Here is a 23,476-nt window from a genome sequence, read left to right on the forward strand (position 1 = left end):
GCAGTGTTGGAGTTTATTTTACTTACTTATCTAGGAGTTTTAATCCCTTGTATCCCAGGTACAAAAGAGCCAATTTTGTACCTTTATCCATGTATGGAATGGCTGAGCTGATAAATAAATACTGATGATACTGAGAATCTGTGTTAGACTTTTAAATTATACGAAACTAATAAGAATAGTTCTTGCAACAGAGTCTTATAATCTAGTTATGCCCTTATGTAGTACAAGCCCTAGGATTTAATTATTAAAATTTGAGTAGAAAAACAGTTTTGGAGCCCTGCAAAAGTTAATGAGCCTTCTTTTTACCTGTCTTTTGTCCTGGTAATGACTAGCACGGTGGGGAAGAATTTCCTTAATATGAGATGGCCAAAAAGTATAAAGAAATATATGATATTGACATGTTTGGTTAAACTCCCTGTATGGTTTGGTACTGCAGGTTACCAGCTGACATCAGCTGAGTGTTATGACCTTCGGAGCAACCGCGTGGTTGCTGATCAGTACTGTCACTATTACCCGGAGAACATCAAACCCAAGCCCAAACTTCAGGAGTGCAACTTGGATCCTTGTCCAGCCAGGTCAGTCAAATCTACTAGTTAATTTAAATCAAATTCCAAATAAACGTCATAAATTAAAACTTTTAATTAAAAATAAATCAATGTTTGCTGTCCAGTGTCCATTCCTAATCATGTGTTGTTAGTACCCAGGCCCCTTGTTCTTGCTGCTATATGATGCCACCCCAGGGTCTATGGATTTTCTGTTTGTAAAGCTACAAGTGAAGCACTCACAGTCATTTTCTCTTCTGATTTTCTTTCATTATGATTACTGTTTCCCTCCTTAACAAGGTCCAGACCAGTGAACCTTAGCAAACGTGATGCCTCAATGTTCTCAGGATACTTTCCATTTTACCTGTTACCTGATCAGTGACTTGACCACAACAGACCATATATCAGGGTCACAGCTGACCCATTTTAGCCTGTGGTGGTCTACACTGATAAACTAGAATCAAAACCAGTCTTAGAACAGTTTTACGTTTGAACAAACTCAGTCCTTGTTAAAAAGAAACCAGGATGTATTTCCAATAGTCAGATTTTTTTAGTCTTTCTAATTAGGAGCTTTAAAGAGACACTTGATGTTTCCACATGTCCTTGTTTGCTTTCTGGAAACCATAATTGGCTCTCAGTTATTTGCAGAATCAAGAATCAGACTGACAAATGAAATATCTCAGATGAGGAGTAGTCATACAAATGCAGGTCAAGAATCTTTACATAGGTGTAATATTTGCCTTTATTGCACCACTGCAGAGTAAATCCCTTTATTAGCTTACTCATTCCCAACGTATGAGAGAGGATGTAAGAAAATTCTGCTACAAAACTAATTCTGAAGACCAAAAGACAAAGGATTCTTTCCCAATCTCCTTCAATTTCTGAGAAACACCTTGATGTTATTTTTTAAAATCATAGTTTACTAAATATATATGCATAACGCAAAAGTTTGTATAATTAAATTACTACATGAGCAACGCAGATAAAAAATCATTTTATCTTTGAATTGTAGGCAATACAATTTTAATTTTTGCTTTCTGCTGTTAACTTTTTAAAGTTTACTTGTACTCTTTCTGCCTCATTCATGAATTCTAAATTCTACATGTTATTTGAAACTGCTTGTTTCATATATCTAGCTCATAAAAGTGAACTCAGAATGATAAGTTTTTGTGCAAGAAACAGAAAGAATAGATATTTTATAACTATATAATTTAGGCAAAGTTTAATTTGGCTTCATATTATGCCAGAAAATAATGTATTAACATTGTATATAGTTTTAAAAAACTGAATGAGGTTTCAGAATTTTGCTTGAACATCTTTATTTTGAAAATATTAAAGACATGAAGTATATTTAGCCAAGATAATTATTACTAATGCAATTCAACCCTATTTTAAAATTATTCTATTTATTATACATCTTTATCCATATCTATACCAGAAAGACTAGTACATGAAAAGAACAGTTAGTCTCATTTTAGGCAGGTCAGCTCAGCCATAGAGAGACCTTGAAGTCTTATATACACTTCCATAAAAATTTGTGTGTGTATTTCTAAGAGAAATGTGTTCACTCTCACAACTGCATAAAGCTTTTTTCCACTGGGAAAAAAATTTCAACAAAGAGATGGCCATGGAAGACTGTTGTGAAATTATGTTAACCATCTTAAGAAAATGTTTATAATCAGAAAAAAATTTACTTAGTTTTTTCTGGCTTCTGATTTTTACATATCTTCTCTATTAGAGTAATATTTGCGGCCTATTTATTATCCAAAAGCAAAAGGCCATTCTATATCTAAAGAAGTTTTCCTGTGTAATTTGTGCCTTTTCTGCATCCAGTGTTATTTTAAAACATCTAATGCAGCACATGTATAAATGTTAGGACAGGTGGCTGTTAAAAAAAAAAAAAGAAAGAAAGAAAATAAGTGAGAGGCAAATGTCAGGAAGCTGCTTTTTTATTGCAGAAGTAATTAAACAAAGCTGTAAAAATTAATAAGATAGCAACAGGAGACGTTTAAAAGAAGTCTGCTTTAGGAAATATAGATATGCTACTCTAAGGTTAAAATACTTCAGATTACTGTGAAATTCATTGAATTCATTTGCATGCCTAAGATTAAAGCAATCTTTCTGAATACTAAGAGAAAATGAGAAGTGATGGTCTGAGAAAAGAAGACAAATAAACTCTATAGAATAGGCCTCATCAGAATACCAGAATCAAACCCTCAAGAACTGTTTTCTAAACACACATTTAACTATCTAATAATAAAATCAAGAGTGACACAATGATATTAAACCAAGGCCTTTGTGTCCAAAATTTGAAGCCCCCAAAAGGGAAAACATAGACAATCTTAGTACAGATAAAGTCACATATCTTTTGAATTTCAAAAGAAATTTGTTTTATCTAGCCAAAGAGCTATTTGTTCACTTTACATGTATTAGAGTATGATTTGAGGCCTATTACATATTGAGAGCAAATGCCATTCAGATAGCCACGTTTATTCCCTGTCAAGATTGGAAGGACCATGGACAGCAAAAAGGACACTAATTCTGTAACCCTAGGTTTATTAGTTTTACACTTCTGCATCTCAGTTTTCTCCCCTATAAAATGAGGGTAAGGGGATTATTTGTTGCACTAAATGAATAGTTTTCAGAGTGTGCCTATAGAACCTGTTGTTCCATAAAGTTGCTTTATTAAATTTTATTTTACATATTTTGAAGTATCTTTAAAAAGTAACTCACAAAAAGTATCTTCTAACATGTCAAACTAATTTTAACTTATTTGACCTAAGCTAAGTTATAAAAAATACTTGTAACGATTGTAAAAATGTTATACTACCAAAGTAAATACTTCTTGCCCTTATCATTAAATTTTTCGATTATGTCAGTTAAATTGAAAAAAATAAATATCCTAAGATTGCAAGGTGAGCTGTAAAAACTGTTACCATTAGCAACTACTTCTCTGTGATAATGAGATTTTTTTATAACTGGACATCTAAAACTAAAACCAACTGGGCATGACAATCATGAGCCAAAATCCTCGATATCCAATTTTTTCTGTTTACCAAAATAGCCTCACTGTTCTCATTAATTTCCTTTTAAAATAAGTAAATGTTACATATTTGAACTAATGAATGACATCACTTACTCATTTCACTCACCAACTGGCTTCCATGGTTGTGGACTGGTTCATCTAGTGGTTCTCAGGGCTAAGAAAATTGTCGACATCTAGCCTACTCTTTTCAAAATAATTCTTCTGTCTTTATGACTTTTTCTGACTCTTAACGCTCACTTAGAAATGTTGACGAGTTAAAAAGCTGTAATGAAAACATTAAAACTCACTAGAAATCTCCAGTGCCTACAGATAACCACTGTTCATGCTCTTGCTATATTTCTTTCATAACATAACATAAATGAAATCCTACTGTGTACAACAGACACATAGAATTTAGTGACTTAGTTCTTGGTTTCAGCTATTCTAAAGCAAGCTTGAATGTCTGTGACGTATAGTAACTCGACATTTTGCTAAGACAGAAATTTGAGTTCCTTGTGCGAAAAGACCAATAATTAAGCCTACCTAGCAGCCAGTAGTTCCATCTTGAGAGAGCTTTGTTGCTCTCTGCTGGTGTCATTTATGCAGTAATTTTTATGAGGCGATAAAATACTTTGTTTCCTAGCCAAAAGTAGCCTCAAAAAGGAAGCCAAAACTTAGTGCTTGTAATGGAAGGGAAGAGAAAGTGAAGTTAAAAATGTATTGGCTTTTAGCTAAAATTAAGAATGATTTTCACTGGTGACGTGGAGCTGGGACATCACCAGTCTCATCATATGCTCTATACTCAGCATAGCATATGTTGGGGTGGTAGTCCCAACTTGGATAGTCCCAGAAGTCCAGAGGCATGACCCTCCTGTACGCCAGGGGCCTACTGCATGTTTAACTTTTCTGCTTCCTTAATGTAATACTATAGTAGGAACTCTTTCCCATGTAGTTAATACACTTGAAATCTAATCAAATGTAAAACCCTCTCTTGTGCTTGCCATGCTATAGTCATAGCTCTGTTTTACACTGGGGGAAATTTTTTTTTTAATGCATTGTCTGCTGGTTTATGCAATGGTTTGTGTCATGTTGGCCTCTTGGGTGAAGGGTAATGTCTGTCATGTAGCCAGAAAGCCACAATACATGCCTTTGGCTCATCAACTAAAATGGCATAGTTTTAGTTCAGCTAATAAACACCTTATACTTTCAGAGTGGCTTTAAATCAAATGTAAAATAGGCTACATTTGGCCTTATATATCTCAGTCTGAGACTGGCAGGACTGTTAAGGCTGTCTGGGGATAATTGTGCAAGACATTGTTCGTGAGAAGATCAGAGAGGCACCTTTTCAGATTTTTTTGGCACAGACCTCTTGTTTTCCCTCCAAGACAGTAATGAAGGGGGCTTAAACTGGCAAGGTTGGACAAGTGAAAAAAGCTCTCACTCATCATACTATCATGGTCACAATTATTAGCAAACAAATCTGTTTCTAGCTGAAACTGCATCCAGATTCCCCCTGCCCTCAAGGGATTCAGAACAAAAGTTCTAAACAAAGGCCCAAACTTGTATGCCCCAAGCAACAGTTAGTGGGGAGTTCCAGTGGATGTTTTTTGTCCACCTCCACTTAATTTGACAGAAAATTGTATAAGTCATCTTGGCCATGGACCAAAGTATGAACAAAATCTGATAACTGAATCCTAATGCAACTTTAAAAGACATAGTCTTCATTATGAGAGGCAGGATGTGTAATGGGCATGTAAAAACCTGGTCACACTAACTTAGTGACCAGTTAGTCCAAAGGCAATACAGCCTGGTGGTTAGGAAGGGAGCTTTGGGTTAAAGTAGACTGGCTTGAGATCCTGGCTCTGCCACGTACTGGTTGAGTAGCCATTGGCAAATTACTTCTTCCTACTAAGCCTCAGTTTTTCATCCAGTGAATCGAGGATAATGACAGTACTTACGTCATAGAGCAGTCATGAGGAGTAAATGGCGTAATACATTTAAAAGCTTAGCAGATTGCCTGACATACGATAAACACTCAATAAATGTTGTCACAGCTAAAATAACTAAGATCTTGGTTTCGATAATGTTTATGTTACCTCAGAGAAACTCCTATACTCTTCTGAAATCAGCTCTCTCCATGAAAAGATAAAACTCTAGAATTACCTGTATGAGTCTAAAAAGGTAGTTCACTATTTCTTGTTTTTATAACAGTAGACGCAAAATCCTAGGAAATAGCTTTATGAAAGTTAATCAAATTTATCAGATTTTTGAAATATAATGACCATGAGAAATTAAGATAATTAACATATCCTGAAATCCTAGTGTGTAGTTGTCTAATAATTCCCACCGAACCAGCTATGAGACCTTGCCATTTAATCAACATGGCATTTATGCCATGATTGCCTCCAAAAAAGGAGAATTCAGTGTAAGAACTAGAAAATGGTTTGCAATTAAAGTATAATACAATGTTTCCCTAATCACAAAAGTCTTTTTGTTTTATTACAATGGGTAAATGATTTAGAAAAGTATCAACTACCTTCCTTTTGATCAACCTCATTTAAATATAGTGCTTTGAGCAGCTAATGAGTAAGCAATAAAAAAGACGGTAATAAAATCTCAGTTCCACTTTCATGCATTATTTACAATGAGATAAATAAAGCGGAGTTCTGGTGCTTTTTAGAGTGCATGGTCATATCCTTCCTAAGTTTATAGACATACCAAACATCATCAGGAGGTCAGTTATAACTCAGTTATTGAGGCACTTCAGTTCTTCTACCAAGCCAGCTCACTGGTAATAAGAATCACTTGTTATATTACATTTTAAACATTTTAAGTATAAGTACTTGTACAGTTCTTTTAATGAACTTGTGAGTTAAGAGAACAGGTATTATTATCCTGATCCTCATTTTTAACCTCAATCTACGTTTGCCTTTACTAGCTAAGTAACTTCTTTACTTAACTTCTCTAGGCCTGAGTTTTGCCATCTGTAAAATGAGCCAGAGAAATTGTCTCTGTGGTGCAGTGGATAGCTCATTGGACATCTAGGTCAACCTGCTGCGGTCATAAAATGAGCCAGGAGTACCTATGATGATTAAATGAGATAATGCATGTAAAGCTTTAGCAAGGTGCCAAGCACTCAACTTAAGTCAACTATTATTTTTAAATTAGAGCCAAACCTATAAAATGACTATCCCAGTGTTACTTCTATTTGAAGCTTATAGAGTGCTTTCACATCCATTATCTCAATTAAGTTATATAATCCCTAGGAGATTAGCAGGACAGAGACTCTCATCTATATTTACAGATGAAAAATCTGAAGCCCAAAGAGGTTAAGTGACCTGCCCCAAGTTAGAGTGAGCAAAAGAAAGCTGGGTCATGGATCTCAGCGCCTCCATTTCCAGAGTATTTCCTATACTACATGAACTCAGCTAACCTGATCCTAGGTGCAGTATTTGTGCTGTCATATTCTACAGGTATCCTTGTCTTTCATGATGCCTTCAGAAACCTGTGAGATCCAGCTTCAACCCAACATAGACCCCTATGGCCAGCACAGAACCACCAACCATGTCAGTGCAAAGTTGGTGCTCTAGGCCTTCGAATTGACTACACACCCAGGTTTAGCAAGCCTCTTTGATATAAGTGTAAATATTGACGTTTCATGAAACCAATGACCAAATCACTTGGGACAGTACAGAAAAGATAAACAAAGCCCAAGGAAACCATAATCCCACTTATTTAAAAGCAGTTCATAAATTATATTCATTAATATTAAAAATGTTTAACCACAGAAATATAAAGGTAAGGAAATCTTAATGTTTTGGGTCATGATCAAAAACTCCCCAGTAGTTGCTTTTATATCAGAAAATGAATATTTTCCTTAAATATGTTTTCAAATCCTAGACAATAAAGCAGGGCTCTTTTGGTCTGGTTCCAGAAGATAAATGAATGTTGCCTAGTAGGTCCTGTGGTTTTAAAAAATTGTGAATTATTTATAGAATATTTTCTCATTTGCTGGATCCCAACTTGGCTCTTTAAATAATAGGGAAACTTACTGTGTTTCATGAAGTCACCAAATGTTAGAGTGGGAGAGCTTTTTAGATGATCACCTATTTCAATGGCTTTTAATCTGTGGTCCGTGAAGCTCCTAGTTCCGCCTTCAGCAGCCACTGGGAAGGGGACAGGTAAGATAGAGCTCCATGAGATGGGTTTCCCAGCACCCATTCTTACTTCATATTAAACCTCCTGATTTCATCCAATACTTGAATTTCGCAGATGACCAAAAAGGAACTCCAGATGTAATGCATTCAAGGTCACACAGTAAGAGAGTGACAGAACTGATCTTCCCTCTCCCACTTCTGAGGATGTCCTCTTTTTTCAGTGAGCCATGATCCTAAGTTCTCCGCTACTAATGAAAAAACAAATGCTTATATCTCTTCCAACTTTTTATTACTTCTCTCCTGCCCCATTCTGTTGCTTGTAAGAGATCGATTTCTATTACTCTGGAATTGTTGAGAAAAGATGAATTACTCTCTTCCATGCTAGGACTCCTCCCACCATTCATTCATTTTTTTATTATTATTGAGTACCTATCCTGTACCAAGTTCTGTGCTTGGTACCATGCAAAGGCAAAGAGGAATCAGCTGGAGTCTGGGCCCCAAGACTATCCTGGAGGAGTTGAGTTGTACAATTACAAAATAGAACGGTGTCCGAAAGACACATAAGACAGAAATAGAAGAGACAATTAAAAAAAAAAAAAAACTGTCATGGCTATTTCTGGGAGATTCCCAATGGGAAGAGATGCAGAGTTAAACCAAGCAGGCTAGAAGCACATTTGCCATTAAGATGGCCTTTCGCTGCCTCAGGTCACCCAATCATCTCTACCTGCCAGAGCAGCCTTCCCACACTGCCAAACTACTCTCCCTCACACAGACGGCAGAGCTAGCAAAAGGCAAGGAGTGAAACTAAAGATGTGCACAGTCAGTGGCAGTTTGGAAGTTTTTTTAACCTTGTTTTTTTGTTTGTTTGTTTGCTTACTTTAACTCTGGATGATAGTTGTACTGCTCGCTTTTGCATACACCAATGGCATGATCTCATTGAGTGAATGTTTTACTAATTGTCTCCTTAGAGCACTGTGTTAGGAGATACAGTAAAGGACCAATATGGATGCTGTCTCATGATACTTAAAGAAAACTTCTAAATAGTTAGAAGTTGGTACATAGAAGTGATGAGAGAAGTTAGTGCTATGGGTATATGGAAGAAGAGAGAATTTCTGGCTAGATGTTGAGAGGGAAAATAAGGACAGGCTTTAGAAGAGCCTGAGTAATTTCTTGACTAAGAAACTTCATTGGGCATTATGGAGCCACTTAAGACCTTTGAGTCTGGAAGTAAAATACCAGTTGATATGACAGCAATGAGCAGGCTGGATTGGAGGAGGCAATGCCTGCCGGCAAATCTGTTTGGAGACTGCTGCAAATGGGCCCAAAATTATGTCACAAGAGATGTAGTTGGCAGACGTCACAACTGCAAGAACTGAGTGCCTGCAGGGCATGTGGGAAAGAGAAGAAGCAAAGATGTCTCACAGTGTCTGGTGTGGGTGGATGGGAGGATGGCCGTGCTCTGAACAGTAAAAATGATCACAGGAGAGGAAGCCATTTGCAGGGGAAGTTAATGAGTTATCTGGACTCTCTGAGCTTGACAAACCTAGAGCACATCCAGCTGTCAAGATGTCAGAAACAAGGCTGTACAGCCCAGGAGAAGAGGCAAGAGGTCCCAAGAGGCTCACTGAAAGGGACAGTTGAAACCATGAAAGGGACTACTTATGAACCCCACAAATTAGGTGCCCATAGAGTTCATTATATTAGAATTTTTCTTGGAGAGAGATTTATCACAACATGTAGATTCCACAACAGGATATTGTGAGCCTGAATATGGCTTAATTTTTAAAAGTCAGGGTTATTGCTCTAAAGTAGCTTCTGAGATAATTTCAGGACAAAGACTCAGTAATCTTTAAGTGACACATGGAATTTGAAGCAGTGACCTCACTTATATTTTATATTATATTTTCAAATGTTTCCATCTTATACTTTCTCAGACTTGAATTTTGTTTTGCTTGAATGTTCTAATTCCTATAACTGTACATCATAGAAAACTTGGAAAACAGAGAAACATGAATAAAAGAAAGTAAAAACACCAATATTCAAACACCAGAAACTAACAACTATTTTGGGCCTTTTTCCAACATATTCGTGTGTACATTTGTACACATATTGTACTCACATGTCCACACACATATATATAGACATTATGAAAATAATTGTATAAATGATTTATGAACATATGAATTTTCTAAGCATAATGGATCACATTGTATATTCTATTTTATATCTAATTTGTTTCAATTCACATTACATTTGAACATTTTCCATGTCACAGTTCAAAAGTGGTTCAAAAATCTTCATGTTTATATACTGCATGATATTTCATTCCATGAGCCTATCACAATGTCGAAGCATTCTCTTGTCAGTGGGCAGTTCAGCAAGATGAGAACTTGAGAGGATCTGGTTCAATGTCTTTCTTCCACTTACACCACATGAGTCTAGAATGAGCACTTCTTCATCCTCATCTTCCTCCCACCACAACCCCTAATGTTGAAGATTTAAGAGGGAGTCAGTTCACTCTCCAATGTAAGAAGTACATGAGTGGTCAGAGTTGTTAAGGCAATAAAGAATGAGCAGTTTTACCCTCAAACAACTGTTTCTTAATGTCTTCCCTTTGTGATTATTTTTTAAATCATTTTTGCCTCCTTCACCACTCCCCACCCATTCAGATATATGTAAGAATACATGCACACAGGCACACAAACAGATCAAGATCTAAACAAGAGAAGAACTTAAAATCCCTAAATGATACCGTTTTTTATCATTCTTCAATATGTCCACTTTGCCTAAGATAAAAGACAAGCAACAGAAAGTTACATTTTGGCAACATTGCCTGCCCCTCTGTGGCAGTGTGGTGAGAGGCCAGGGCCATGGCATGAACCCCAAGAGAGAGCAGAGCCCATGCACACGAATATGCATGAACAGCACTGGACAGAGCACCATTGTTTTGATATCTTTCTGTTTTCACAGGTGCCATAGAGTCATTTCATGAGTCTTCACTATGACCCATGCCATAGAAAGACAAATATAGCTATAGTTTTGCTGAATCTAGTTTTAAAGCTCCTTGTTCAAACAAAAATGTAATTTTCAAATCAGTTGAAAGCAAAGACCAACATCTTGAAATCTATGCATTCCCCCTTATTTCTTTTCTAGCCTGTTTCCTTCAATATTACTGCCTCCATTTTAAATATCATCAGCTGATAAATCAGTTGGCAATGATCTGTAACACTTCATTCTAATATTGAGGGTGACAGATTATAGCTATAAATTTTTTCAGGAGAGAAGGCAATGATATACATTTCTGACTTTAGAAATTCATGTAGACGTGAATTAAGATATTAGAATTAGCTAAAATATGACTGCAAAGTCAGTTTGATTTATTCCTTAATTAACTACTATTAGGCTATGTTCCACTTTATTAAAAGAACTTTGGAAGGTTGGAATTAATTAAAATATAGTTCTTTTAGAAAGAAAATGACCTTAATTAGTGGATGTAAGAACTATTGGAAAGAGATAACAGATAACAGATATGATTAGCCATCCATGTCTGAGTTCTTGTCTGTCAAAAGAAGGCAGAAACCAATAGGAAGTTTCTCTAACTTGGAAAAACAGGAAGAAAAGTTTAATGTTAATATTCATTCCATTCTTGTGTTAGTACAGTGACACTTTGAGCTTCCTCAAAAGATAACATTGTTACTTAAGGGTAATACATACATATATACACCATAAAAATTTAGTCATACAAATAAGTACAAAAACTTTAGTCATACAAATGAACATAGAAAATTTAGTTATGTAAGATATATAAGTAAATTACTACTACAATGGTTGTCCTTCTTGGAAATGGAAATCTATCATCACAGCTTTGTTTCCCATTTTCTTTCAAATTTAATTTCTCTCATGTATCCTTTTACCTTTCAGTAATTTTTTCAGGAACTGCCTTCTTTAGCTCTCTCTTTCCTCCTTATGATCTCCATTTAGTGCTATCTTTTTTTATCTTTCTGATGCACAGTATAACCAATTCACTCTTTCTACCCAAAGGCTTAGGTTTACAAGCCATATTTAAAAAAATAAAATACTATATCAGAGGATGGGATGAAAACAAAAGTCTTTAATATAAACACATATTGAATATGTATACATAAATATATACCCAACCATCCAGGGATTCATATAAAATACATGAGTTCCTTTTGGATGCAAAAGAGGGACTTCCTGTCATGTGTCTTTTGCAAAATAAGCACTCTCTTTTCATGCCCTACCATATTCTGCCCCAGAGTGATATCTGTGTATTGAACTCTGTCTCCTACTCTTGTTGCAGGGCCTGTTGTACTAGCTCTTTTATCTGAGATCCGTGGGTCATAAATCTTTCACAAGCCAGTGGACTCAGGAATGAGAAAGTCTTGCCAATGGAGACATTAGTTGAAATCAATAAGAAAGGATAGTGTAGTTTATTGGAGTCCTAAAGGCCTCTGGGAACATCCACACAGGCTCTAATATCATTTCTTTTGAATCCATTAGCCATACAGCCAATCATGTTATTTCTTATGGCTTCTTAGTCTCTATCTCTAAATCTCAGATTTCTCAGGCCACTAGATATATTACCAATAATCATGGTAATCACAACCATCAGTATAATAGCAGTTAACATTATATCACATTTTATAGACAAAAAAAAACTTTCATATTTATCATCTCATTTTAACTGCCCTACCTTTATTTTGGTAGGGATCTTGCTTTTGCTGTTAGTTACATATTATATTCACTAGTTCCCCTTCCTTTGATAAAGTAACCAAGTGGCTGCTTTCCAGCTATTACTAAAATCCTTAGGTCTGCCAAGAGAAGAAACCTATTTGCTATGTTATATGGCAAATTATGTAATATTGTCAATTCCCAGGTACGTACTCTTACATATCTCTTTCATCAGAAGTGAGACAGTAACTATAATTGCTTGGTGAGCATCTGGAAGTAACATTAATAATGATGATAATGATGACCTCATAGGATTTATAATTCGAGGGATTAAAGAACATTTACAAGCTTATTGTGTCATAGTTAATGATGAGGTGCCAAGTTTTCTTGCCACCACCCTTTCCAGTGGTATTTCCTGCTTGGATGAGAGAACTAATTATAGTAAATGGTGCCCTTTCAAAGAACTTGCCTCATCTTAAAGCATATGCTAGCATAAAGATATTGAACTGTTTTCATATTGTTTTTCAGAGACAGTTTATTAATGTTGTTTTGCATTTGTCTAAAAAAAAATGTGTATAATGTAATCATTTAGTGTTTATTTTATTGTGTGTACCTTCTACTCAGAGGGTTGGCATTATTGTTCCTAACAGTGACGGATACAAGCAGATCATGCCCTATGACCTCTACCATCCCCTTCCTCGGTACGTAATCCATCATCCTGATGATGTTAGAATTAGTCAATCGGTCTTTACTTCTTTCATATGTGTGTAGAGATTTTGTGTTTTTCTGTAAAAATAAGATGGTAGATACTGTGTTTTGCAGTCCATCCTGATCTCTGCTTTTGAATAATATGGGACTGCTCAGACTGGAAGCTTATCATTCAAAAACCGCTTTAAGATAGGATCATATTCCATTGGAGTGGACACAGTAATTCACTCTGATTAGATACAGCATATGGGTTTGTGTTATGTCTTTCTTTCATTCCCTTTGTCCTTTCCTATATTTCCTCTGTGACTGGACCCTAGTCATTAAAGCACTGTTGCTAACTGCTAAACAAACAAAGCCTGAAGTATTATCGCAATACCACAAATGTAGAATTCCAGATGTGGTATTACTCTAAATAGAGGCTTTAAATATTCTCCTTTTTTCTCAAAGAAATGATAATTGAGTACAAAAAGGCAGTTTTCTTTTTTAATATTCCTATTGTTCAGAACATATGTGGAGACTTTTTTTCCAAAACATTTTAAAATTCCGTGCACAGTGGTGCTTTTTAAAAGTACAGTATTTTTAAAAACTAGAAAAATAATAACATGATTGAGGAGCTTTTAAGAGAAGTTATTCTCTTTATTAATATATTTATAAGAAAACTGGAGAAGCTGAAAAGTATGCTGGCTGCTGCGTGTACTATTAGCCATGTTGGAAACAGCCCTTCAGGGAGCAGATATTAGAAGTGAATTTGAAATCACCACTGTGCTGAGACCTTTGCTCTCTTCTCCTGGCTCATTAGGACCCCAGGGAGACAGCTGCTATTTAGAACCCACAGTTTAAATCAGATCTCGAGGACTGTGGGTGGAAATAACTCACAGTAGTTTACTTAATCTCAAACTAAACAAGCCCAGAAATTAATTTTATTCTGAACTATAAAATAAAGGGAAGTTTGAAAATCTCCAAATATTTAATGAATTAGAATCCAAGTAGAGGTTTTTGAGGTCATCTGCTCCAACTCCCCAGTGATGCTTCATTCTCCTACTCATCCTCCCACATCACCCCCATATACCATACATATATAGACATATATATTTACACAAATATTCATATATATGTGTGTATTTAATGTATATGTATTTGTACATGTACATACACAAACGTAGATATTTATTTAATATGTATACATGAGCGCCAGTTTTTATCGAGCCTGACTAGCAGGAAACTCTCTTTTCATCATTCTAATGATAGCTCATAGAGAAGAGCCTTTGATTTATACCATATATAGTTATTTGGGTTTTTTTAAGTTCTTCCTCTAAGGGATTACCTCAGTAGTCAGCTCTCTCCTGCTTTTTTATGGCTATATTAATAAAGATGATAAATGACTAGAACGCTACTGATGTATCATTTGGCTGTTTTGATCCAGAATCAAACTTACACAGTAAACTCTTTTTCTTGAAAAAATAATAGAACGAAAGTATAAAAAGATTAATTTAACGGAACCCAAGACTTTATTTGATTTCAATTCCTGTATCTATAAAATAAATATCCATAAGACCTATGTATCTGTTTGTGGGAAGGCCATATATTTCAAGACAAAGGCAAAGTTGTGTGCCAAGGTGAGCAATAGCAAGTTTATGTCTTTCCTATAATGACACTCCTAAATTTCTTGTGTACTTATGATCTCTCGTGTTTATATTTCTCTGGTATGATTAATGTCTGTCCTAGATTAAACTTGATTTCTTCTGTATTTGGATTCCCCCCAAATGCCTGAAGCCAGTATTCTCAATAATAGATTAAAACAAGTCTCCTTAATGTCCTTTTGCACCTGTCCTGTGTACACATTGGCCTGTCCGTGCATCACACTGGGAAAGGACAATTAGCAAATAGACTATATTTCCCATACCTTGCACTTCTGTTACTGAACTAATTCTAAAGTTAGATATTCTGCTTTACTGAGAAAGTCTTAGTAAATGGAAGATTTTTCTACAAATATGTTTTCATTTCATAAGAATCGAGGCTCAAAAATGGTTCTCAGATGGCAGCTACCTGCTGATCAAGGCAGAAGGCTTCACTTATTAAAATTATTTAAATGAGCTTAAGACCACAGTGCAGATACAAAACACAATCAATGGATTTTTAGATTGTCTTTTCTTGCTTTCAGTTTTGACTGTAACACTTATCTGAACATAATATCAAAAGGTAGCCTGATGAATTATCTTTAATTCATAATACATACATACAACTTTTTCACATTTTTAATTTTGAGAATTTCTTAAACTAAACATACTGTGTGTTTAAAAAATTAAAAGCCAAATGAGTTAAAATATTTGATATATGAACTCATTTCTTATTCTTCCACAGCAATATTCTTGGATATGCTTTTTTCCCCCAAATGCTTACCTGCTCCCTGTTTTAACATATCCTAACTGATGTCTCCTCTCACTTTTTGTTATACTTTCTTAAAGTGCCCACACACATTTTGCTTTAAAATCCTTCCTCATAACCCTATTCTTTTGCAAGGATTCACATATTTTTTCACATATAGAACTATAGTTGCATGCTATAACCATACTATAAGTTCTTAGAATAATAGTAGCATCATTTGTCTTTCTGTGATCACTGACATTGATAAGGTACTTATTACTGTTTATAAAATTATGAGTCAAGCCCAAATACTGAGACAGAAATTAATAACTCTCTTTTTAGAAGGGTCAAGTTTAGGAATCTTAGAGTACTGATTAGAAAATGTGCCCCTTTTATGGTATCTTAATGTTCTAAGAGACTAAATGTACATTCAAACACATATTCCCACTTCAGTGTCAGATCAAATCCAAGACAAGTGTGTACTTACACACTCAGGCCAGTTTCAGTGTGACTCAGACCTATTTTCCACCTCCAGAGGGAAGCTCCAGAGATTTACATGGAGACAGGTGAGAATTGATCTTACCTTTCTGGAAGAAAAACTCTCTAAAAAACTGCTTCGTTCTCTTGAAAGGATCAGAACATTTCCTAAGGGCTAAACAGAGTCCTCAGTTTCCCCATAATAACATATTTTTATGTGTCTCCTGGGGAAATAAATATGCATAGGAAAATATCATATTTGGCAACAAGTTTAGGCTGTTGGCAGTGAAGATAACAGTTGTTGCCTGGACTTGAGCAGTACAAAGAAAATGTGGAAGAAAATTCTCTGTAACTGGGAAACACACATTATCTGGTCTCGTGAACAGAGAACTCAGGACCACATGTACATGAAACCCTACTTACAGAATAATTAATGTCTCCATGGTATGCCTGTGCAATGTTTTTAAAGTTAACTATTCAAGTGGATCAAATTGGTAACTCTGTTTTTTTTCTCATTAAAATGATCTCTCTCGTAAGTCTAAGAGAAATCTTAAAGTTCCCTAGTGATCCTCATCAGCAAGCGGAATACGTGCAAGAAAGAAAAGTTTAGTCCCAATGTTTCTATATTTACAAATTCTACATTCTCAAAATGTACCGGAGGAGAGAAAAAAATCAGGCAAGGATACTTCTCTGTATCTGGTCCCAAATGCTTCAGAGCTGTGTACAGATCTAAAAGCTCAATGGAATTCTCTTAAACATTATTGATAATATTGTTATTTTTCTCCTTTATCTGCATCTGTAGATTCCAATGCCATCAGCCTTCCAACTAAAACCAAACTTCTTCACAATTCCAGAAGTTCTTTACTGGGGGAACATTAACCGACAGTATCCCTCAAGTTAGAGAACAAGTAGATAATGCCTGTATTAACACTTTTGCTACTTGACGTAATGATGGCACAGTTTGACCATCAGAATCGTGCTTTTGTGGTACAAAAACTGATGCTTGTAGAAGCAAGAGAGAATGAGTGTGTGGTTTACCTTGATCTTTCATGAGCTTCTCATGTAAAAGCATTCAGAAGCTAAGCAATAAAGTTACTTAGCTCTGAAAATAAAAAGTATCAGCCCAGGTACAAACTATTAGTGTTAACTGATTAACCAGTTTTAGTCTTGACAGAAAGATTTAGTGGTTTAATAGAAAAAATGAAAATATATAAAAAATATATATTTATAAAAAAATAATACATACACACAAAGAATATATATTAAAACCATAGGAAGAAGGACTGAAGAGCCCTATTTTGAGCAGATTACAGACAGCACAGATATCCTAGTGGACAGCTTCAACACAGTAACTTCTTACGTTTGCATAGAGCTTCAAGGTTTACAGAGCACTTTTGCCAGTGTCGATGCCTTCTCTCTTACTCATCAGATTTCAGGCGATAGATGGCTTTTGGCTCTCTGGACCATAGCGTCTCAGAACCTGATGGCCCCTATAGGCACTGGGGACGGGGTTGGTCAGAAAGGTCACTTAGGAGGTTTGGCAATGTGCATGTCTGCCCTGATGACTCCCCTTGCTTCTGTAGGTGGGAGGCCACCCCGTGGACCGCGTGCTCCTCCTCGTGTGGGGGGGGCATCCAGAACCGGGCAGTTTCCTGTGTGGAGGAGGACATCCAGGGGCATGTCACCTCAGTGGAAGAGTGGAAATGCATGTACACCCCTAAGATGCCCATCGTGCAGCCCTGCAACATTTTTGACTGCCCTAAATGGCTGGCACAGGAGTGGTCTCCGGTAACTGTGCCTTCTTTCTTTGTTTGTTAGGAAAATAAGTCCACTCTTCCCTCTCACTGTCATGACCCCTGGCTACCCTGTGCAGCTCCCCACATTTCCTCTTGAGGTGTCTACCAGCCTACCAGTTTAGGTCCTGGAGTAGGCATGCCCCGAATCCAGCAAAGCCAAATGTAAATGAGTGAATATATATACATATCTTTCTTCAAGTTACTTCAATAAGCTCCTGTCGCTCCCCATAATGTTCCCTCAAGGGCAAGGGGAGGCACATGTCTGTCAAGCTTCTCTGGTGATAGAGCTCAGTAAACCAAAAGTTTGGTGTCGTTTTTTTATTTCTAATCCTCTGTCTATATCCAAAAAAGGTCTGAGTGGATTAAAATTCAAGCTATGTATATTATTCATTAGAAAAAGATGAAACAGAAATCATAAAATAATTAGAATGGTGATGAAGTAGAATAACTATAACTAATACATTCTAGATGCTAGGGAAGCTGCTTCAACAGCCTAAACATAGAATGATTTTAATTTTGGGTTTCCTGGCTGCTATAGCAAAAAGGTTTGAAATGGCAAAGGAGGTAGAAAGATCAGATAAACCATTGTGCCCTCAGCCACAGAGATGGCAAAAGATTTTTCACTTTAGCTGTGTGGCTTTGTGACAGCAGATCAGAGCTGTGACATTTCTCTTTATCTAGACTTGAACCTGGGCGTATAGAACCACTGAGGTGCTATCTACATCTGGCCATTGAATCGGTTCCTTTAAACACTTTTTTTTCTCCCCACATCAATATAATCAATTGGATCAGCCAGGCTGCAATATAAGTTGAAAAATTTTCATGTCCATGTGGGAGCTAGCGTTTCCCATATTTCAGACTTAACAATAATTAGCAAAGTGACTAAATAAAATGAAAATGCAGTGTTGGTGATCAAAATTGAGCACACTCTACAGTTTCTTTCCTCCTTTTTGCTGCTTGGTTTGGGACTTTGCACACAGTGGGTGCTTAAGAAATGCTGATTGACTGATCCAAAGCTAAGAAATTGAAAGTGATTTAATTTCCAGCCAACTTCAAAATAAAAAGCCAAGTAGAACAAAGATCCCATGACGGGTAAGAAGCGGTATAAATCCACCAGGAGTCCTTATATAAAAGCAGCCCTTTAAAAAGTCTCAGGTGGAAAATGATGACGAGTAAACAAGGCTTTGCCTGTGAGTCTCCTCTCTCTTGCGTTCTCCTTCTAGTGCACGGTGACATGTGGCCAGGGCCTCAGGTATCGTGTGGTTCTCTGCATCGACCATCGAGGAATGCACACAGGAGGCTGTAGCCCCAAAACAAAGCCCCACATAAAAGAGGAATGCATCATACCCACCCCCTGCTATAAACCCAAAGGTAACTTGGCGGGCGTTCTGTTATCAATCTTCTCATTGTTGTGTGTACTCAGGTGCTGTTTTAAACTCCTGAGAATAGTCTTAAGTGTCCCCAAGAGGTCTTATTAACAGTTCCTTATAACTGAGACTCTACTAAATGGACTTAACTTTTTTTAAATTTTTCAAATAGTTTTGCATGCAAATTGTTATTAAGTGCTGCATATTTATACCACTAGTTCCTGGGTCATAGAGCTGTTTGAAGACTGCTGCTCTAAGATATCAGATATATCTGCCTGAAAGAGGATTATATAGAGATAGTATAGAAATATACGTATGATTTACTTTCTACATTTCTTGCTGTTAAAAAACAATGTAGTGAATCCAAGAGTATCTGCTTTGCTAAGCATGAAATATGTTGAGAAGCCTCATACTTCAAACTGATGAAACAAAAAGCTGTTGCTTTTTACATTGAAAATTAAAACATTATTACAAGACTGAATTCCAGAAGCATAATTTACAATAAAAAATTAGAATAAATCAGAATTTTATAGATACTGCAAATAATTTATAAAAAGTAAACTAGAAACATTCTACTTATGAAGATTTATTATAATTACACTGAATCTCTCAGATTAGCATGAATACTAACCTGACTACTCTGCTGACATTATTAGAGTCTGTGTCAATGAAAACTCTAAAGTCACAAAGCATTCAAGAGTAAAGCACTTATTATAATGTTTAAACTCCTAGTTAAAACTCCTATTTTTGATATTAAATGATTCCCATTTATTTCTTAATTTATTTCTTTAAAACATTGAATTTCTCTGAATATCAGTCAAGTATAGCTCTTTATTGTCCTGTAGTTTGCCTTTGGTGAGAGTAAATGGCATCATGAAATCTAAATTAATGATATAAAAGGAAACAAAACAGAACTATACCAGAAATATTGATTAATTTTAAACAATACATGTCTCTCTAAGCTTCAGTCTCCTCATCTGTAAAATGGGAATAATAATAGTAACTAACTCAGAGATTAAATGAGATATAAATGCAAATAGGGTGCTCATTGGCTGGCATATGGTAATTTTTCCAAAAATGTTGTCTTTAACTCTTGATTCTCATCAGCATCTTGAATCTGGGAGGAAGTGGCCACTGGAACATACAACAGGATTCAGTTCAAGTAGACAGTAAAGTATTATAAGGCTGCTTTTAGTGCCAAGCTAAATGCTTCATTATTGAAAGACAGAGATGGTGCACTCTATCAGAGGCGGCATCATATTGACTGACTTATTTAGTTGGCAGAAGTGTCTAAAATGTCAGCAAATCCTTTTGGCTTTGGCGATTTTATATTTCTCACTTGCTTTGATTTCTGGCTATAAACAATTGCTGCACATAGAGGACAAGAAGACAATGCCCCTAACTTAAAATAGTCAATTACTCATTAGCTCTGTGTTTACCACTCAGAGGAAGAAAAGCAGTTTGTGGTTAACTATCACAAATAAAATCTGGGTTTTCACAACTAAGTTAGCGAGTCCGTCTCCATTTAAACATTAAAATGGCATATAATTCTATGGTGTATGCATATATAGACATATTTCTTTCATCTTTACAATTATATGTTATAAAATGGTGATAGAGCTTCACTGGCTTATATAATAAAGCAAACATGCCTATAAATGACCCTAATAAAATGTCAGAATGGTAATCTTGGCAGTCACTTCTATAGGAGAGGTTATAACCTCCCTCTTTCTTGTTCTCCTCCACAATTTTTTTTTCCAGGAAGTGGTTAAGAAGCCTGTTCTGAATTGCTTGGTCAAAGCTACATAAATAGGTGAAATAAGTCAAATTATGGGTTGTGGACCCTAAGTTGTCAGAGAGCCTTGGGGTGGTATTAAATGAATCAGATATCCAAAGCAGTGTTTTGTGAATATCAGAGTGGCAGTTTTGTTTGTTTGTGACAACATGGGAGAGATCATACTTTGCCAAAAGGCGAAAGAAAAACAGGTTAGAATTTATGGAAATATCACAGTATAATTTATTGTACTTTGTCTTCATTTTTAAAGATGATATTGCTCTATCATTTCAATAGGAAATAGTGAAAAGATGCTTTGATGACTCTTTATATATATATTGAAGTAGTAGTGCTCCTAGAGTTATGACTTTCATAATAAAAAGACTTTGCTTTTCAACATAATAAAGGAGAAGCATATACACGGAGACTAGTATTATTAAACATTTTAAAATCTGATTTTTTTTCCTTGATATAACTATCATCGGAGGCAGACATTTACCTAAAAACGTATTATTTGCAGTTATCGCTATAGTTTGTAGGTAGTACAAAATCAAGAACTGGTGGAGGGGGGAGGAATTTCCCGAATTGATTCTAACCTCTTCTCTTTTATGTTCATGCATTTAATTCTCAGAGAAACTTCCGGTAGAGGCTAAGCAGCCATGGCACAAACAAGCTCAAGAGCTGGAAGAAGGAGCTGCTGTCTCAGAAGAGCCCTCGTAAGTTTTAAAACCACAAGTTGTTTTGCTTTTGAGGCCGATTGTTTTAAAAAGAAAGCAGCGCCCCACTGACTGTGGCTTTCACGGATTCTGAACTAAGTGTAATCCTCTTACCAAGGGTGAAATGAGGTTTAGGGGCTGTCACATTGGTGATTTATCAGTTTCAAAGTGCTTCTCCAAACATGATTGCTCTCTAAATACTTTTCATTGTTGAAGTAAGAAAATGAAGGTGTAGTGCCTACTCTTTTCTCCAAAATCTGACCTCTAATCAAAAGGCCAGGTAAGAAGGCCCAGGCAGCATCTGATGATGTAACCTAGTTTCGATGTGGAAATCTGGGCAGCTTTTTACACTCTTTATCTTCCAGCTTTGCAGTATAGCCACTCATGAAAATTAAACGGTAAGTAAAATGTATCTGAGGGCAAAGGAAGTTTATTAGCTTTTTTTCTCTTTCCTGCTGGGATTGGTATCAGATAGATACCAGGTCTTTCTTTGCCCTACTCGATCCTAGTCCCATACTTGCTCAATTTTGTCAAGGACAAAAAATTTGTAAGACCACTAGGCACACACTTTCCAGTGCTTCAGAAGAGGAAATAAGGAAGAGGCAAGTGTAGATCTATTGATTGTTCAATAATGGTATATCGATTCTACTAGAAAACACAGGTATCTCTGCTGCATCATTTTTAGAAATAAGGGAAAGCACTTTATTGATGAATTTAATTTATGACTAAGCAATTTCTCAGACTGATGATTTTCTAGATTAATTTATTTAATATTAGTACTAGACTCTGTGCTATTCATTGGTGCATAAGTCACATTACCCACCCTCTAGGAGTATAGCAAGTAGAATGTGAAATGATTTCCAAATTCAACCCATGGTTTAAATTTTACTGGAGATATAAACTAACATTGTAATTCATAGATTCGAAAGCAGTTTAGAATTTTCTCCAATTCATCCTGTTTAAATCTAAATATGATATGTTTTGCCAAAACTGTGCCTGAATCACACCCTAACCAGCAAGAGATTGGGAAATAAATCCAAAATACAGATTATACGTACAATAACCAGAGTTCATTTGTAAAGAAATGATATTCAGTCACGTGGTTTCACAAAAATATGGTTCATACATTAGGTAATACATTTCTTACTTAAAACTACAATAAGCAAAACATAAATTATTTCTGTACTATAAAGTTACTACAGCATCTTTTTCTACCACTGTGAGGAAGCCTTTAAGAAAAAACAACTAACCATTGCATAACTTTGGAGGAAAGGCAGTGGTTAAAAATCACAGTGCATACTCTAGTTTCTCTTCAGATTGTATAAATCTTTCACCTTTTTTAAAATCACAGTGCTACATTTACATGAATGTATGAAGGCTGGAAACCTTTTGTTTCTCTCGTGCTAGTGCTTAGCTTGACAGGCCTTTTTGCTGCTGGAGAGAGAACAGTTCATTTTATAGGGGTATTAACTATTTACTTATTTAAGGCACAGAAAGAGACTATGTGATTGAGCTGGTTACTCCTTATATGTATCCTTAGGTTAAATGTTTAAAACCAGATATGTATTATTTTACCTAAATAAATTCCACTCTCCGGTACACTATATTTTGTCATTTCGTCTAAAGCATAACCTTATATATAATATTGCGTAATGACTGACGTTAAATAGTGTAACAAAGTTGAAATTAAATCAAAACATCTTACATCAATAATTAAAGATCTTTCTCATTACTAGATACCTCGCAAACAAAAGCTGTGAGTGGAGTTTAATGCTTCTGCAGAAGCAGTACATAGACCATGGCCAACCATATGTTGTAATGAGTGTTTTCCACTAAAGTTCTGATTAAGATGCATTAT

The 23,476-nt window shown here is 35.8% G+C and overlaps 1 protein-coding gene across 3 annotated transcripts in view; it reads left to right on the forward strand.

Moving 5' to 3' along the window:
* Positions 1-23,476, forward strand: part of ADAMTSL1 (ADAMTS like 1) — an 823,217-nt gene that overhangs the window by 592,661 nt on the left and 207,080 nt on the right. For 2 of the 3 annotated variants that reach the window (XM_036217921.1, XM_036217923.1), the window contains 5 exons: positions 437-575; positions 13,067-13,117; positions 17,549-17,753; positions 18,985-19,132; positions 21,534-21,618. In XM_036217921.1, coding sequence (XP_036073814.1) covers positions 437-575; positions 13,067-13,117; positions 17,549-17,753; positions 18,985-19,132; positions 21,534-21,618 — 628 coding nt within the window. The remainder of the gene's footprint in view (positions 1-436; positions 576-13,066; positions 13,118-17,548; positions 17,754-18,984; positions 19,133-21,533; positions 21,619-23,476) is intronic. The other variant, XM_036217924.1, reaches the window with a different exon arrangement.

Source organism: Rousettus aegyptiacus, unplaced genomic scaffold, assembly GCF_014176215.1.
Source record: "Rousettus aegyptiacus isolate mRouAeg1 unplaced genomic scaffold, mRouAeg1.p scaffold_m13_p_3, whole genome shotgun sequence".
NCBI lineage: Eukaryota > Metazoa > Chordata > Mammalia > Chiroptera > Pteropodidae > Rousettus > Rousettus aegyptiacus.